The 19,560-nt window shown below is 40.1% G+C and overlaps 1 protein-coding gene across 1 annotated transcript in view; it reads right to left on the reverse strand.

Annotated features, from left to right (window-relative positions):
- MYO5A (myosin VA) overlaps window positions 1-19,560 on the reverse strand; it is a 93,694-nt gene that overhangs the window by 22,525 nt on the left and 51,609 nt on the right. The window contains exons 15-27 of the mRNA XM_086756939.1: window positions 16,940-17,101; window positions 14,895-14,992; window positions 14,130-14,216; window positions 13,924-14,032; window positions 12,224-12,435; window positions 11,112-11,268; window positions 7,299-7,538; window positions 6,525-6,773; window positions 5,325-5,418; window positions 4,444-4,592; window positions 3,620-3,733; window positions 1,301-1,447; window positions 451-504 (exon numbers count right to left, since the gene is read on the reverse strand). Of these exons, the coding sequence (XP_086613065.1) occupies window positions 451-504; window positions 1,301-1,447; window positions 3,620-3,733; window positions 4,444-4,592; window positions 5,325-5,418; window positions 6,525-6,773; window positions 7,299-7,538; window positions 11,112-11,268; window positions 12,224-12,435; window positions 13,924-14,032; window positions 14,130-14,216; window positions 14,895-14,992; window positions 16,940-17,101 (1,872 nt within the window). The remainder of the gene's footprint in view (window positions 1-450; window positions 505-1,300; window positions 1,448-3,619; window positions 3,734-4,443; window positions 4,593-5,324; window positions 5,419-6,524; window positions 6,774-7,298; window positions 7,539-11,111; window positions 11,269-12,223; window positions 12,436-13,923; window positions 14,033-14,129; window positions 14,217-14,894; window positions 14,993-16,939; window positions 17,102-19,560) is intronic.

The raw sequence follows: 19,560 nt of genomic DNA on the forward strand, positions 1-19,560 counted from the left end.
CTTCTTCTCCCCTTAACAAAAAACCAAAAACAAAAACAAAGTTCACAATGACTACTGCTCAGCAGGCTAAGAAGATTCTGCATCATGCAATGATATTAGGAAATACTTTTAGTTTTAGTGGTCTAAGGAACGCATTATTTTTAATAAAGTGTTTGGAAAAGAGGGCTACATTTATTTTTAACTAATTAAATTGACTTGCAAGCTGTACTAACTGTTTCAACAGCGAACTCCCCCTGGTTTAGGGGATCTTTTTGTTCTGCCGCCCAGCCACAGATTCTGCACCTCAAAAAGGACAATCCTACAATAAAGTGATTGCTGGGGAATTTTTGTTCTAGTTTCTCCAGCTAATATTCTGAAACAGGAGGGCTGATGTAATTTTCTATGCCAGCACACACAATTGGTGGTAATATTCTCACTAGAAAGTAACAGAAATCTTCTTTTTAGAATTACCTTGAGTGACTCATACTCCAACTCTGCACCTCTCATTGGAGGCCTTTCCTCCTCCTAGGAAAGAACACAGACAAGTGTGAAAAATAAAAATCCAATCCCTTCTGTTCTTGTTGAGGCAGGAAAAGGAAAAGGAGTTGAAATCATTTTCCTACAAAACTGGAAAACACTCTGGTACTGCTGAGTGCTTTAGTTTGAATATTGGCATTGTCTCCTTTCATTTACTTATGAATTTATGACACACAATTGGTTAATATAAATCATATGACACATAATTGGTTAATATAAATCAAATCATGTACAAATCACACTACTGTCACGGGTAATGAAACAGAGCAGGATGAATGCCAGGATGCTCAAGAAATTCACTGGTGGAAAAGTAAGAAGAAACAATTGCCAAAACTGGTTTAATATTTTTCTGAGTACTTAGGGAGACCAAATCAGAGGACAATTTAAAACAAAATCTGCTAAATATGTCTAATCCAAATGCTTTGGCTCTGCATTCTGGTTGAAACACTTCTTATTCTGCCTAAAACGAACAACTACTCATTCTCCCCATCATTTAAGTAGAATTTCTATATGCTGTTCTTTAATGAAAATAGCCTTTTTTTTTTAAGCAAAGTCCCAAGAACTTTTTGTTCCTGGTAAATTCTATCAGAGGATCTCAAGGACCTTGGAAAACTAAATAACCAGTCCCTAGTACTAAGCACCACACATAAAACTTGGCATTAAATAAAGCAAGTTAGATAAGGAAGATAAGGATTTAGTGAAAGCCAGTCAGCATTCACACTGCTACTATTGCACAAGAAGGGATACTCTGGCATCAGCATTTGATCAGCTAGGAGTCGTCCACCTTAGCTTTAGCACGGAGAGCCTGTTCTTCCTTTCTGTCCAGTTCATCCTGCAGGGATTGCTTTTCTTGCTCCAGCTCCGTAACCCGTTTCTGCAGCTTGAGGAACAGAGACATATCCAATGGTGCCTTTTTCTCACTTGGTTCCTGCTTTAGAAAGAACAGAAGGAAGTCAAGAAGTATTCTCCTTCCACATCGCAAGGAAGCACTGCAGTGAGTAAGGACAGGAAGCAGACTGGGGAAAGAGGGGGACACAGAAATGTTACTTGATTCTGAGAGTTGACTACTGCCATCTAAAATATTTTATCAGCTGTCAAATGCTATTTTTAAAAAGGGATCTAACTAGTATAAAGTGTGTCTAAATCTAAAGCCTAGCAAAAGAAAGCACTAGAGACTACCTAGCAGACAAGAGGTCTATAATTAAGCATACCTTTCATTCTTATTTGTTTAGAGGGGAAAAGGAGAAAAAAAAAAAAAGTCTGTGGTTAGACTCATGTGGAAACAACTGTAAATAGAGGCCTTTTTTTTTTTTTTAATTTTAAATTATTTCTACAGTAAGTTCTTCAGCTACAGAGAAATCTCTCTGCTGACTGTAGACTTACAGGTTAATTTAGTGGGATGTGACATAAATAGGTATCAGAAGATATATTTTATGCTTTTTTCCTTTTATTATTCTAATTATACTGCCTATTCTGGGCCTAATCCACTAGTTTTCTCACTATTTTCTGATCAAGGACTAGCATTTGTAATCTGAAGGTGCATCAGAAATTGTCCATCAGCCATTTTGTACTTTAGGTAGCAAGAAGATCGAAGCATTTACTATTAAGTGCACCATAAAATTTTGAAGCCTTGAAAATGAACTAGAAAATTAATATTAATGACTGTAGCAGACAAGCAAGCACAGCTATTTCCACTTCATCTCCTTTTACTGTTGAGGAGAAGAGTCATAAACCACATCAACAGCTCAGGAAAAATAAAAGAGTCTTTGAGTTTTCTGGGGTTACTGGTTCTAATTGAGATGGGCCCTATTTCTAATGTGGTTTTGTATCACTAATCTATATTGTTAGTCTAGAGTCAAACTGGAGTTTGAAATCTTAAGGGGTTAAATAAATACAGATTTCATCTTCTTAGTGTTGCATTGATTCACGCTCTTGTGTGAGTTATTGTTTTTCATTTATATTCTAAAAAACAAAACTGGGTCTAGAACAGCAATTCAGCAAGTCTATAAGCCAAAGGAAAAGGTGACATTTGGCTTGTATGTGAAATCCAATCACGTGGAATTGCACTGCCCTTTTCCTGATTATCCTGAAGGTAGGAGCATCTTTCTGAAATAACTATTGCAAGGTGAAAATACAAGTAGAAGGCAAATTATGAAAGAGTCCGCACAGAACATGTGTCAGCATCAATGTGTCAGGGTATTTGCATCCGTAGTAGAAAATAATTTTCTGTGAAGGCTTTTGAAAACAATAATGATAACCCGTAAAAAGCAACTGTGGAGACAACTAACCTAGACAGAGCGAGGGAGCTGTGCAATGGCTCTCAGTTAAGAAGATCTCTAGAATGCACAGAAAAAAACTTTGCATCTGCAAACTGCCAAAGACAGTCAGACTACCAATCTGATGGCTCTCTGCTGTGTTAGCAGCCCCACTTCTTTTGGAGGGGCCAAAAGGGGGAGATACCTTGCAAAATACTAAGAACGGCTTGGGGTTACACCACAAATTATCCATGATTATTACTCATTAGCTGAATCAAGAGATGTCATCTTTCTGAAAATTTTTAAACATTGATTTGTATCACAGCATATGCAAAGGGATAGTACATCCTCAGAGTTTTATTCATGTCTATGAAATAGGGGAAAAAATGAATCAACACGAACTTCTCACCCCTAACAGGGAACTCATTCCATTTAGCAACTAAGAATGTGACTAGCCACCTTGCCGCTTTTAATCCTTGAATATACACACTTCTCAGGAAGCCTCACTGGTTTTCAGGATTCCCACTTTGTGCTGAAAAAGTAGCTGTGCTTACAAACACCGGCAGACAAATGTTTCACAGATGCAAATCAACTGGATAGCCAAGTATCTAGTCTATGTTTACTGTAACATAGAAGAATTCAAAGCACACTTTCACAGTGTCTTTTTACATAGGACCACAACTAACTAGAGAATAAGCTGTTTTCAAACAGGAAATGGAAAAAATTAGACTGAAGCATTAGATATGTCAATATAAGGATATGGTGTTTACAAGCATATATGAAAAAAAGATATTGGAATAAATTCAATCACCAATCAATGAAAAGTTGTGGGGTTGTTTTAACATTACCTCCATCCTCACTGGTAAGTCTTCTGCTTCTGTGATCTCAGAGCTAAAAGTATATTCAGACTCATTGCTACTGTGAGTTGAATCTGTCCTTTTGTGTCCAGGCTTGGGGACGTTCTGGAGTGCAAATGAAACAAATCAATACCACTCTATGGTTTTCCCTGTGACTGTCTCTTCACAGTCTACAATTTAGCTTGTAATATTTGGTGTTATTTCACAGCTATCAAAATTTATAAGAAAAGATTTTTGATTCTGGTCTCTCATGCCACTTAAAGCCTATGAGATGTAGTTCACAACGAGATCTATGGAGACAGGTCAGATCCTACACCATCAAGTACTGCTGCAGAAAGCAGAATCAAGCAAAAATGCAGCATTTTGTGGGAAAGCTCAGTTTACAGGAAGCACAGCTAGCAATTCTGTAACGTTCCAGACATTGTATTGAAGAATATTTCTTCCTGACACATTAAATATTACTAGAACAACTTAAAATTTAACACTAGATGAATGTGGTACAAACAACCCTAGCACATGTGAATAACTTCAGGGCAAAATAAGAGTGGATGGCATTGCAGTATCACTAGCAAAGTCACAGCACAAATTTAGCCTTCTTCACAAATGTGAAAACAAAAATAAAATTTTTAAAAATCAACCACAAATTTTAAATGTATCTGCTTTGGCTGAGCTAATCTAATTAATCAATATTTAAAAGGTACAGGTACAGGTCATCACCACACAGCTGACAGCAGTCAGTTACTAACTTATACCACCAGATCTGCCTAAGCACGTTTGTGAACAGCTTTTGATTTCTCAGATGTTTGGCCACTTACCACCATTAAGTTCATTTCATCCTTGAGATCATCATACCGCTCCTCTAAACGGCTGAACTCATTCAGCAGGTTCTGGTACCGTAACCGCTCATCATTCAGATCTAGCTCCAGCTGTTTTGTTTCCTCCACTAGCTTCTTTTCCATTGTCTCTGCCACGGAGAACAGGAATCCAAAGTGAGAACTCCAGCTCTACCTACCATGCAGCGCATCCCTCCTGGAGGTACAGGCATGTGTCTGCACCAGGAACGCACATGGTGAAACAATCTGCTGTTTGAAGCTGGTGTGTGGTATTTGTGCTTCATAGGCAAGCATTAAGCCAAATATATGAAGGACCAAAGCATTATTTTGGTAACCACAGAAGGGTTCACCTCAGTCAAATTAGTTATTCTGCTGATACCTTGTATTAGTAATTCCAGGAGAGAGGAGCAAGGGGCACTAGCCCAGTGCTGCGTTATGTAAAAAGCAAAATGTGAGATGCTTTACGCCTCAAGCATACCACACTGTATGACCCTCCTCACTACAGCTGCCTCCATCACAGCCTTTGTATCTAGAGTTACGCTCCTCTGGCTGCTGTCTACATAGTCACAGCAGACAGAAGACCTGCAGTAGATTAATCGTATTAAATAAATCAGAGCCTTCTTTTAAAAAAGTAAAATGCTTTTTAACAGTCACCCTCCCCAAAGAGACCTCAAGCTCTAGGACTTAATGGGAACTCAACTAGTAAATAATTCTGATGTGTGTGAGTTCTTCAAACAAATAAATGAAACCATTAAACTAAAAAGGAATGCAAACTAAGGCAAATTAGCCCAATGTATGCATTAAAGTGTTGCTTTACAAGGTAACATGAAGTAGAAAAACTGAATGAAGAGAACGGAGCCAACCTGTTATTTCCCTCGCCTGGTCATGGATGCGGCGGTTCAGCTCGTCTTTTTCTGTTTTCAGTAGCGTGTTCTGCTCTTTCAGCTCTGATACCAACTGCAGAGATAATAAAATATTTTACTCAGAATGCAGTTAATCTTTCATCAGGAGCTCTAACAGCAACTACATCATTGTTGTAAGAGTTCAAATACTTAAACTTTTCCTCTGAGAATGAAATCAGTGAACTAAGGTCTGACATCTTCATTTCCCAAACTACATGTCTTCAACATCCCACTGCGGATTCCCCTGCAGGTTCTGCACTCCATTTCTGATCAGATGATCCTTGAACCACTCCACTGTGCCATAATATTTCTCAGTAAAGTCCCAAATATATAGTTTATTCCTTAAAATAGAAATATTCCTAAAATAGGGATAAATTTGGTAGTTCTGTTGTATATTCCGTTGCATTGGGTAACACCACAATCTCACATCTTCCCTCTGCCCAAAAGTTGTGCCACTTTAACCGTGCCCAGGTTTGCCAGTTTACTCATTTGTCTACAATTACGGTTACTACATATTCCTTTTGCTTAATCAATTAATATTTTTCCTTTTATTTATCTGATCTGGAAATGTATCACTGCAGCATCACATAATGATGGAATGGCTCTTCCAATATTCAAAACTTGCACCGTTATCAGCAAGTAATCTGGACAGGAAACAACCTGTCTGATATGTTAATGGTTAGAGCAAAGGTATGGGGTTAGTTAAAACCTGTTGAGCTAGACTGTGCACACATACATGCATTTAGTTCGCTAATTGTTTACATGAGATTGGATATAAGCAGGTACCTTTGAATACTGTGTGTGGGACAGATTTCTGATATCTATGTGATTACACTCTCTCAGTAGGTAAAATTATTTCTTTTTATGAATGTGCTACCTCTGATGAATTGAGGAAGTTTAAGTATTCGGATTTGCAAATACTTTCAATATCAAAATCTGAATAGATTGAATACATATATTTACATACAATATATAGCTATATCATATTCTTCTACCATAGCTGTAGTTATTTAGGTATCAAGCCTATTCAGGATTGTACAGGCATAACGTTGCTTAAAAATACTATAAAAATATCAGCAACCCAACTGACAGCCTGGACAAAACCTGAGTGGACACCAGGCCCCTGTAAATCTTCTCATGCATCTGAGACCGCATACTTGCCTGCTCGGTTTCATGTTTGTATTTGTCTGCCCATTCCTCAATGGTCTTCTTCTCAGACTGAGTTTGGAGCAGCTCCTTCCGGAGCTTGGCAATCTCCTCTTGAAGGCTGAGGACACGGTTGGTTGCATTCTTAGCCTCCTCCTCACTCATCCGAAGCCTTTCCACATCACTCCGCAGCTTCTCTGTCTCCGTACTGTACGTGATCTCCAGGTTGCTCATCTTCTCCAGCAGAGATTTGTACTCTTTGTTCTTTCAAAACACAACACAGACACAGCAGCTGTCGGAGAAGTTCTGATTTAAGGGAGCCTTCTAGTTCCCTACAGAATATACCTAGAAATGGAGGCAAAAGAGCAGCTTCCCCATTTCCAAAAATTTTCAGTCTGTTTTTGCAGAATCGCTTAACGAGGTGACAGAACGGTCCACTCTCTAAGCCTGCACATTAACATCCCAAACTAAAAGCAGACAGGGAGCCCACACACATCAAACACGATCACCTCACCTTCCCCTTAAACAGAGCAACTGACATGCCTCAAATGCAGTACTGACATTAAGGGAGCAGGTGTTTCCTCTCAGTGCTGCTCAGAGACACAAACCGATGCTTTACTCTTCCAGTTCTACAGTGGCCTCCTTTCTCTATCAATGTTCTTCAGTAGAAAAGAGAACTGATACCTTACAAGGAAAATCCAGTGCATTTTTCTGTGAATGCCCACAGTGCTACTGAGAAAGGTAATACAAGATTTCTAGATGTTTTCCCTGAGGCCTGGAAGCTTTTACCTGCTCATCAATTTTTCGCTGCAGCTGCATGATCTTGTTCTCCAAGCCAATGTGAAGCTTCTTGTACCGTTCCACAGACCGAGCCTCTATCTTCAGTTTCTTCAGCTCCCTCTTGGCCATCATGCGCCGGTAACAGCATTGCAAGTAAACAATTGCCTTCAAGGTCCTGCGGTAGTGCACTCGAGCCAGCCAACCTCTTACGTGTTTCTGAATAACAATAGACTTGTGCTCTCGAAGCATCTACAGTTAAGAAAAGCCACCACAAGGTGTGTTAGAGTTGCATGCTACACCTGCTCAGTTAAACAGGATCTATAATGAGAGATGTGAAGATGTGCACATAGAGACACTTTAGCCTGAAAAGAGAAATTTCTGATGAAGAGTAACAAGAAATTAACATGGAATTAATTTAAACAAAAAAGAAGGGAAAAAATGACAGGAATAAGGGAGATGACAGGGAATAAAAGAAAAAGGAACCGGAAGGAAAAACATGGAAAGAAAGAACTGGAGGCACACTGATGAATCAGGCATTCCTTTGTGTTGATGTCAGATCCAGGCTAATTACAACAATATATGGTACCTGTTGGCAAGATTACAAATACAGTCCTTTTTTTTTTTAACTGCATCTTCTATCTTGAAACATCTTAGAATCATTGACATATGCTGCATAGGATTCATCAATACAAAGTTTAAAGTTACCACACTTGATATGCAATGCAGCTAGTACACACTCGAACCCAGAGCAAATGGTAGCAGCTGTTAAAAACAGTAGGCACAGTCTAGCTGAACAAACTACAAGTTCTAGTCAGCTTTCCTTTTTATTTTTCCCCCCTTTCCTTTTTTTGACACATCTTAGACTTACTAGCATGGAAAAATCTCCATTTATTCTAATATGAGACTGTATATTGTAATAATTCCAACTTATTTCATGGCAGAAGTTTCAACCATATCTTCAAGGTGCAAAAACTTCGTAATAATTTTTTTTAAAATTATTTTTAACGAAAACCAGTCAAGAATGCCAGCAACCTTCACCTGTGTGTTAACCAGAGACTTCCACTAGGAAGAGTCTACTACTTGTTTTTGGATCCTTCACCCACTGATTCAATCAGAGATCCCCTGGGTCTGGAGCACCTCAATTTCAGCAGACAACATCTACACTTGGACAGCCTGCCCAAAGCCAGAAGGCTACCAGGACTCTGAGAACTTTAGAGTTCACGTAATAAAGCTTCTGCAAACTAAACAATTTATTCTAAAAAACAAAACTATTTAAGATTTTATGTTACTTCTTGGATTTGATAATTAAAAGATCATATGCAGTTCACGTTCTTACACTGATTTACCACAAAGCTGGTAAGACAAACTATTAGGGTAACAACAATTTTATTATCTTTTATACTTCTTAGCAAATGAACTGAAATGTGTTAGAAGCATTAAATTTCCAGATGAATAAATTTAAAAGGTTCAGTGGCAAAGTGGCAAGATTAAAAGATAAACAAACTTTCTTCCATAGCATTTATTTCTCGAGAAAAAATGATACTTAAAATACAAGCACTCGGTAAAATAGCACATCGAGGTAAGGAAATAACTCCCTCAAAAGTACAGCAAGGTCAAAAGCCAAAGTCCTTCTGACTGCACGCCATGCAGTTCCAATTCCTGCCTCCTTCTTACACATTTCCTGGAACCTTCAGGTGTGCGGGTGCCTGAACAGCTCGACTACAACTAGCTTTCAACAACATTTTCCCCTCAAGTTCGAAAGCAACAAGTCCTAGAAAATACCTCCATCGTGCAGGGATGGTCCTCATCTGCCAGGGAATTCTCACACCCATGCAATCCACTGAGGAAACAGGCCACTCCAACGTAAGGTGACACTACCAGAAAAGTTACTTAATTTACCAGGTAGTTCCCAGGAAAGCTTATGTAAAAGTTATGGAGGAACTAAACTCCTTGTTTAGGAGAAGCACATCACAACGTCTCAGACAGAAGCGTTCCCCAGGATGTGTGAAAGAGATGATTCAACAATTTTAAATTCCTTGGATTAGTCATGTGACTGCAACACATGCCCTCTCTTCTAACAACAAGAGGTACCTTTCACAACCCTAACGAACAACACGTGTACCAGATATTACTTAACAGAGTCACGGCTCAGCCCAAGTGCACTGTCACAGGGCAACCTTTTGGTTTCACCCATTTGCAATTGCCATGAACTTCAGAACAACTGTGTTTACCTTCCCATGACAGGCAGAGCCTGCACAGCTCTGTCTGGCCATTCCTGTATCTCAGCTTCAATAAACTTCCACCTTAGGAGGACAACGTACACCCAGCACACCGCAGGTGCACTTGTCAAAGCTTCATGTCTTACTGCGGTGAACAATTTGCTGCTCGAGGGGGATTCTCCCTGACAGGCAAGTCTGACCACCCCCTGCGGGGACTCCACCACAAATCTGCCATCTCTATTAAGAGGGAATATAAGAGGTTTATAAAATTCTGTGCTACAGGACAGATGCAGTGTGTCTTACCCACGCAACTAACTTAAGGTGTACAGAATCATCTCCCATTTTCCTAAGGATAGCTTAGTCCACATACTGCTGTGACTCACGTCTCTCTTTGTCACATCTGTCAGATCACTGTGAAAAACATTTCTTATATAACCTCACACTCTAAAATACAGTTTGTAATAATGAAAATGCTAAGAGTTCCAATAAAAAGGCAAGTAGATACTCATACAAAAGAACAGCCAAGTCAAGCACTTAGAAATCTTACTACTTAGAAATTCTTATCAGGGATCACTTGCTTTCAAACTTTCAGGTCAGTACATGTTAGAAGGTTGTAATTTAGACATTAACTGACTGTATAGGCAACTTTAATACAAATGAAAATATACAGAAACTTCAAATATAAAAGAGAAGCATGTGGACCGTAAGTATTAGTTGGCTTTTGGTCATATGCCTTCAATATCTGCCTGCCTGGGAATAAAATAGAACTCTCTCAGCTAACTTTTCAGTGAAATATAGGCTGACTTTTGAGCCTAGTTAAAACAATTCACATAGACAAAAGTGCCACAAACCATGTTGGCATTTTGTAGTTTAACCATTTGAATCATACTTCTGTTTCCAGCCCTGTAACCACTGAAGAGCAAATCCTAATTTCTCAATTGAATTTTTATCAAGTGTAATCAGGGAAATATTATCAATATAACTAGGACAGGGTTATATAAATTTCTCTCCAAAACAAAATCAACATCAGTACATTAAAAAACAACAACCCCTCCTCCCATGCTTAAGTTTTAATCTCCTGTTTTTGTGGGTATCTCTTTGCTAACATTAATCTCCTTCAGCTCTTTTCCATTTCAGAATCACTGAAATTAGGGATGGAACAGGAACAGTAGTGCATCACATATGTATATTGATGTGAGTGATACTGATTTGGACTCAGGGAGACACACTCACACAAGGCCATTTTCAGTATTTGTTTGAAGTGTCTCAGCATTCTATATAACAAATCAAAAAGTTTTCTCAAGAGAAATGCTGTAAATCCCTGTTAGATTCTCCACTGACTGCACTGAAAGTCTAGGTACATCCATATTAGATGACAAAGTGAGTATCTTTAAAATGACAAGTTCATTGATGGCAGTATCAGATCTTTCTAATCTCCAGGTGCTGTCCTTCAGTCCATGCTGTGGTATTTTGTTTGTGCATTTTGTGTAACAGCACACACACAAACATTTCACATTCCCAAGGGGATACCACACAGCAGCATTGTCCTGAAGGTATGTGAAATAAAGCTAGAATGAAGAAGTAAAATGTTATGATTTCTTACCATTTGGTACTTGTTCCTGGCCATGTAACCTCTTAAGAGAGCCTGGAGAGCAATAGTAGCAGCTCGCATGCACTGGTATCTTTTGCGGACCACGTACATGCGCTGGAACTTCTGAATTGTGATGGCAGCCCGTGTTCTCCGCAGGAACTTGGCATAACTAAGCAAGAAAAAGATTACAAATAATACCTGTAATGATTTTCCAGTGCTTGAATACTATTTTTTACATCCTATAACTTTATCCTTTCTCTTAAGAGCTGAATTTTCTACTTCAGTTTCCTAATGGTGTCAGTGATACAGCATATTTACTTGCTATTCTACCATATGGCAGTACAACAGAATGACACATTAACAGAAACAGAGCAAGGTTTTATGGGGAAATCCTTTTACTTCCTCTGAAAACTGTGCTATAGAACTGACAAGATAAACTCAGCTTAATTTCTCATCACCTTCTCTCCAGCTTTAAAGCTATTTCCACTATGCCACCTTCCAGATCTCCTCTCCTAACCTCAACCTGTAGAAAATGTTTGCTCATTCTTGGCTGTCTCAGCAAGACAATTACAAAGCTTCTTGACACAAGCCTCCTTCCAAAGGTTGATTCTTACAGTCTTCACAACCACCTTGTCTTTGAACAATACCACCTGTATTCCTATGCTTTTCCCTGGCCCATCCACAGCCATCACTCAGAAGTCAATCCAAACAAATGACTGACTGATGTATCTCCCTTCACAGCTGCACCCTGGATGAGGAACGGTTTCTCCACCAGGACAGACAGATCCAGCTGGGTGGGCACATGGAAACTGGGCAAAAAGGACTCAGCCAAGAGTCCTGCTTTACCTCACCTGCAACACATCTCCTAGTACTACACGTACTCTGCTCCCACTAACAACACACTGTTCTAAGCATCATACAGCCAGGGTGCTACTGTCCTCTCAGGAAAGTCAAAACCAGGCAGGACAGACACACTCATTATATTCAATTTCCTTCATTTCCCTGGAAAATTGTTTCCTCTCAAACGGTACAGGAAGGAGAGAACAAATGTATCACATTTAAATGTCCTACTTAAAGGGATCTGAATTGAGACTAGTGTGGGTTTTCCCATGAGCATTGCTTACCATCGTGCTTGGTACCCTCTGACATATCTCTGAATGGTGATGGCAGCCTTCCTCATACGCACGTACTTCTTTCGCATCAGCCAGCCTCGGATCGTCTTTTGGATGCGGATACAGGCAGCTCTCAACTTATCTGCCCTTATTTTTTCCAGATAGGCTACTTGACCAGCCCGAAAAAATATTTTTGTCTTACCAAACTGGTACTTATCCTTGTCCTATTTTCAGAGGTAAAAAGGGATCAGTTACAGCATTAAATGTTAGTGGATTAAAAAAAAAAAAAAAAACATGAAGGGCTAAAGGAAAGTACAGTTAGTAAAGAAGCAAAATTATCTATGTAATATTTCAAGTAAATCCAGACTTAAATTAAGTAGTGGAGAAAAGTGTTTTCTCTGTATGATTCTGTTAACAAATTAATACAATAAGGTCACAAGCATAGCCTAAAGGAGTAACGTGAGATTTCTGCTTAGACAAGAATGCCACAAAGATTATGGGAGATGGGAAAGGCTACAGGAGGTGACAACGTGGCCAGAGGATGAAAGCAATACAGGCAATGCACCTGCACAATTTCCTGCTTTAATTGTAGATGACCCCTATGAACAGACCATCTTCAAGCATATTACACAGCACAAACAAAACAGCTGGAGTTTCAAACATGTACGCATCGTTTATGGCACCAGGACTAAGCCAGAACAAAGCATCTTGCTGCTGCTGCTCAAACATATCTGAAAATTCAGAACTAAACCAGAAAGAGAATAATATTCTCTCTCTACAGGCTGTAGTACTCCTTAGAGGAAAAATCTGAGAATATACAAAGGTACATTGAAAAAAATTAATTTTGTTGATTGATTGATCTTAGGTTAAAAACAACAGCAGGCAAAGAGCTACAGCTTAGGATACATTTAACACTATACATTAACACTATAAATGCAGACACATGCATACAAACCAAAATATTTTAGTTAAGTCCACCCGATGACACAGTATTTTAAAAGCCAAGTCTCAACCTGCCTGCACAATATTTATTTTTCTGTTTCCATAAACATCCTAACATTGCCATTGCACTTCAGCAAGGTAAGCTTGCTTGCCTTTATATTTCCAGTAAACTTTGTCTCTTACTCTTCCTAACTGACACTTCTGAGTAAGTTTCAATTCACTTTTACTGAGAACTGGCTGGAACTGTCTCTCTGGAGCCTGCCTGCCCTCCGCTGTTCATCGGTCCTTAAGAAATCCCAAGAAACACACCAGTTCAGGTGCAACGCCAGCAGTGTGGATGGCGTAGCCTGGGAATGTAGGAGGCAGGAGACAAAGCCAGGACAGCCACAGTGTTAAGCAGGGAGACAATGGCAGGAGGATGAAAGGAGTGAAAAAGGTTGACTTCAGCGCACTGAAAGGAGCAGTGTGAAAGACACAAACACATAGACAGAAACACCTCCACATTAGAACACCTCCAGGTAACTAGTCCTTGCTTAAGGTGTTGTTAATACATCTTGCCGTTAAGCAAGGTAATGCTCACCCTCAACCTACCCACACTTAAAATCACTGTCTTGCTTTCCTGTGATACACTGGGAAATTCTGCAGTTCCTGTGCTAATATTGGTGGTTTAGTACTTGGTAGAAGTATTAAAATAGTGTGGCTCTGAGGGAGTAAAGGACGCTATCTTTACTCCTTCAGATTCCAAATGCTCTCAGCACTAAGTCTAGTACCAGAATCAGCTTCTCCAGGACATTTTTACACGTCTGCTTTCGGTCACTAAGGACATCTCTCTGCTTCATGAGAACACGGTAACGGCTGAAGAACTCTTGGTATGTCCACCTGTCCCAAAAACAGAGACAGTGTCAGTCCCAACAATGAATAATTCTCTTAAAAAGAAGAACTGCAGCTGAGACAACCTAAAAAATTGCAAACACACCTGGAGGGGAAGCCAGCTGCACTGATTCGGATGGTCTCCAGGACACCGCAAGCTCTCAGCTGCTGCACTGCTCGCTTTTCATCGAATCTGTGTAGGAATACAAAGAGCCTGTCGATGGGGGGCTCATTTTGCATTACGTGGATCCTCTGGCCCTGTACACATCCAGGACAGGAGTTGCACAGAGAGTGAGCAGTGGTGGGATGTGATCGGTGGCCAACAAGTCCAGCTAGTGCTTCTGCAACTGAGTGATAACAGAGGACAGCTTGACCGGGGAACTGCCCGAGTACTCATCCTGTCCTGCTCTTGGGCTGGCCTGCCCAAGAGCCATGGGAGCCTTTGTGTGCCCAGATTTTAAGCAGGCTTTTGAGAAAAGCTCTAAGTAAGCTCATACATGAAAAAAAAACCATAAGGAATAAGAGGTTGGAATCTGCAAAAGCAAACTCCAGCAAATGTCAAATGAACTCAGGGAGTGCAAACTGCCAGTCCCATTTAAAACAGCTACCAATGAAAATGCCGATATTTTTTTCTTTTATAAACACCATAAACAACAACAAAAAGCATCAGGAAGTATTTCTCCTCCTATTCATCCCAAAACAGCTCCTGCTGTAAGTCCACGTGCACACACACAGTGAGTCCGTAACAAGAGGAAGGACACACACCATCTCACCCCAGAGTGGACAAGGTTTAGCAGAACCTCAGTCCTGGAGGCCTCGGGCAATGCCCTCCCACGCACAGGCTATACAAACCACACGTGAACCAGCTTACGTGAATGGAAACTTGAAGTCGTTAGGCTTAATACAGCGCACGTAGTGTGGAGTTGTAGCGTTCAGGGTTTCCATCAGCAGATGAAGAGAGTTTCGAAACTTTTTGAAAAAGAAAAAGGGAAAAATATCAGGGAATGGCTTCAATAAGCTCAGTCATGTTTGAGATAACCTCAGGAAGTGGACCTAGTGCTTATTTGTAATAATGCTTTCAGTAATAAACACCAGCTTGCCTTTGTTATGGCAACAGATGTCAATTTCAGACACCATCTTTGGGTGAATTATGTCACAGTGAGACTTCTAAACTTTAGGCTTTACAGGAGTAAAGCTACCATATCAGCATGTGATAAATTATAAAAACATGGGACAGACTGAGTTATTTTCAGCTTCTGACTGTCCCGTCTACCCTAATCTTTGTCTAATCCATCTCTTCATAACTAAATCTCATGGCATATTATTAAATAGCCATTTAATTTTAAATAATTTTAAAATCTAATTTAAAATCAACAGTGTGGTAAAAAGGTACCAATTTCTTCAGCTCTACTGATCCCAATGTCAGACCTACTGAAGAGAACTTTAAAAGTCAAATATCCAAGAGTTCTAGGAGCTTTACTTTTAAAGAAGGATCAGGACCACAAATACCTAACATACTGCAGTACATCCTTCTAACCGCAAAATACCCTAATAGACAAATAAAACTATTAAAACACATCTTAGATGTTTTAAACGCATTGGTATGGATGTCCTTCTTTCTGTTGAACTCGTGATTCTAAGCCAACCTCTATTTCTGCATAGACCATAATAAAAATCACTTTTGTATTAGCTTTCTTTAAAATTTATAAATTAATATACATGGTTGATTGATATAAGTAGTATGAGAGTATACTGCGAAATCAGAAATGAAGTTCAAATTAGAAAGATAACTGGGCAGGGGTTCTCTTGCATGAATTGCAGAAGATTGGAATTTGCAGCCTGTACCACAAACACATGCCAAGCAGATTTGCATTCTGTACAGCAGCACAAATAACCATTCCTATTCCCACCCACTGCTTGACACAGCTTGCTTGGGGAAGGTTATAGAGAAATTACGAATATCCAAACTAAACATTCTCTGAATTCCCTGGTTCTTGCTTAGCAGTGCAACCAGCTCACAACATTGCACAGACACTACGCTAACATCTTGTATAGGGGATCGACAGCCATCCAAGGCAGTGGACAAAGCCCAGGCATTTTTGGTGATTTTATCAGAACTCTGAGCACTCGAGATGTGGCTGGTTCACCTTCAAGAATCGGCAGGGGACCCTGATACAAGAACTGAGGCTCCCTGAGAGCTAATCTATATTCCAGATTGTCCTACAGTAACATAAAGAGAGTAATCCACACAGACCTCCTGGAAGCCCCAGGCAAAAGAAGAATGCCGCTACTCACTAGCAAAGTGGTACAGGTGGTGGCAAGCAGATAGAAACTGAGTACTAAACTGTCAAAAAGTTCCCCTTTGCTCCTGTGCATAGTCCAAGGGACAATCTGTCATATATAAAGCATTGACTGGGGACATAACCATCCTGAGAAAACACCCGTTAAACCTGTTGAGTGAAAAGTAATAAAGAAGTGATTTCTCCAATCACACTGATCTGCATACTTTTAATTTAATTCTGGCATACATATGCGGATATTTTACATTTAGCCCATTGATAACTGGAATCAAGTCTTCTGGGGACTGACCTCTCAATTTTGATTTGAGTTAGATAATGTGGTGCATGATCAAAAAGACCCAGTATAAAATTTTCAAAGCTTCTCAGCATCCAGCATGTTAAATCTATTTTGAAAAACATGAGTTTGGGTTTTGGCACCACAAAAAGAACTGAGCTCCCTGAAACCATGGCCCGAAATGTATTAGTGATTAGAGTATATCTGCTCCAAACTGGAAGTCATAATCAGCTGCACCTGTCTCAAAAATCACAAGGGATCCCAAGAAACACCAGCACACCTTGAGACCTACAGACAGAGGAAGGTAGAGGTTATTTAATACAGCTGCACCTTCAAACTCACCTGATGTCCCACAGTTTTCTTATGCTCCTTGCTGGCTTGACCTGGTCTGGCCTTGGCCGGTTTTACAGCCATTCGAGACAAAGGCACGCGCCCTGAAGGGGTTGCTGATGTGGGACTGAGGACCTTCTCCTCATCCTGGAATAACTCTGGTAGCAGCTTAAACTGGTATAACAGCAGAAAAAATACAGAGGGTAAGAATCCCACAGGTGATTGCACCCATTTGTGCTGAAGGTGGTTAGAATCCAGGCGTGGTTTTCGTAAGCACTGGGTTTTTGTAGAACTCCACGTGGGGACAAATGCAAAAAAAAAAAAAAAAACATTCAAGCTAATAGTATAGTGAGTGGGCCATGATTTAACGCTAAAAATTTTGTGGGTTTTTTTTGGGTTTGATCAGTGAGTCTCCTTCTGACGATAAAATTCTGATGTGAGGTTTTTTTCACAGAGCCAGCAATAACTTCCATGTGAAACTGTTCGATACTGACAGCAAGTTCGTAAGTGCCAACTGCAATTATATATGGCTACTTTGATCTAAGAAGGAAATGACGAGGTCCTCTCATGTTCCACTGGTGCATCAGACTCCTTTGTGGTTGAGAAATATCTGGGACACGGAATAACCCAGCAAGCAACAAAAAGTATTCCTGCTTTATCACTCTAAATTGAAATAATCAACTTAAAAGAGGAACCATCAACCAAAAAAGAAATTAGCCAAATTTATCTGACTGAAGATCTACTCTCAGGCCAGTGAGAGTGGAGGAAAAACCTGAAACATCTTTCTAAATATCACTTAGGTTCCCTTTCTCTAATGGCTACAAAATACACCCATATGTAATAGCTGCTTTGAAGTAGCTTATAACTAAAAATAATACCACCACGTCTTTCTACCGTCAACTATGGTACTTCAGAAGCATTATAAGAGTAAGAAAACCTGAACTTCTCTACCTGTCAATGAATAATCTTTTATCTAGCATCTGCATTTTCTCCCAATAGATAGGAGCATTCAATTTTCAGTACTAGAAAGTGCTTGGGCTAAGTACAACCTAAAAAAATAAAAAAATTGGTTTTGCCTTATAAAACTTGGTGAGCATGCACAATATCCAATGAAACATGCTGCGCAACAACATGGTACTTGTGCTCTGTGGTTGTGCCAGATGGGCTAGCAGAAGGCATCAAACGTTCCTCAGTAGCATAGAGCACAGCACTCCAGCGTAATACAATGACCATGAATGCTACAAAGGTATCCTAAATTCCTGAACTAAAAAAGGAGGATCACAGCTTAGCTTTATCTCACCTGAGTCTGCCAGATTAGAAGCACAATCACCTTAGATTACCTCTGTAGCTGCTGGAAGAATGACATTTCCAGAGGGTGATTTAGCCCGCCTCCTTCCTTCCACTGACTCAACAAATCGTTCAGGATGATTGGGCCACCACCGCCTCATTCAGCTGCCTGGGGGCAGATGGAGTGATTCGGTGTGCGCAGGCCTCTGAGCTACAGAGCCAGGTCTTTTTATCCCACACAGAAGCCTATCTGAATGCAGTATGCTTTGTCTGAAACTCCTGATGCCCTCACACACCGGGGTGGAGGTTGGAAGGGAGTCCTCAGTGTCTGGACTGCAGGTGGATGAGCTCTTCTAAACTCTCTGTACATAAGTGTTACTCCTTTTTTCCAGCCCTGGAAAAATCTGCCCATAAAAATGGGCAAGTGCATTTCCAAGGCGCCATTTCCATAGACTGCGGTTACTGCAGGCAGAAGAAAGGAGCAATGGATGGCCTTCTGCAGCAGAGGTCAACAACAGGAGAGCATTGCTGGGATGATCCACACTGTGGGGATCTTAACAATTTTCTTTGTTTTGCAGAACACTAGGAGTGTTCAAAGAGAGGGAAAACACTGATCAAAGGGCAGATAATTCACATGGTAGAAAACATGCAAGCAAGCATTTTTTCCCTGTAATTTTTTCCAGACGACTTAACAGACATGCTGCTAACAATCTTATAGATCATTTCTTTCAATACAGAGCCACAACAGAAGACTGTAACAACATGCCAGTAGCAAGCATAAAAGCTGAGGACTGTTGGATTGCTTTCATGATACATGCATGGAAAGTGAACTACTTCAAAGAGGTCCTTGTGGGTGGATTCATAGTGAAGGCGAAAATAAATAGCTGAACAGCACAGTGCCTGCCAAAGGCAGCATGTGTCGTGCACTTTGGAGAGTGAAGAAGCATTCGAGCTGTATGTGAGAGCGGGCATGGGCAGGATGACAGATGATGCATCCAATTTAGAATTACCTTCTGTTGAATGTGCACAGCAAACCCAGAAAACAGCGACAACAACAACGAAAAGAAAAAATCAGAAAGGCAATCCCACTACAAATACTAATAAAGAGAGCCTGCTGAAAGATAAAAATTAAACATTCTTTTGAAAATCTATTTTCTTCACAGTCAATTTTTTTTTTTTTAAACACTAGTTTTGGTAAAATTTACCACTGGGGAAAACCATGTTGCTTCTTAGCGTGTAGACTGAATTGACTCAACCAACTGAGCCTGCCCGAGCTGCTGTCATGCTCTTACGGCAGCTGTGTCCCCACCGGCCCTTACTCACTGAACTACATCCCTCGGAGCACC

Source organism: Chlamydotis macqueenii, chromosome 12 (genome assembly GCF_036417535.1).
Source record: "Chlamydotis macqueenii isolate bChlMac1 chromosome 12, bChlMac1.mat, whole genome shotgun sequence".
NCBI lineage: Eukaryota > Metazoa > Chordata > Aves > Otidiformes > Otididae > Chlamydotis > Chlamydotis macqueenii.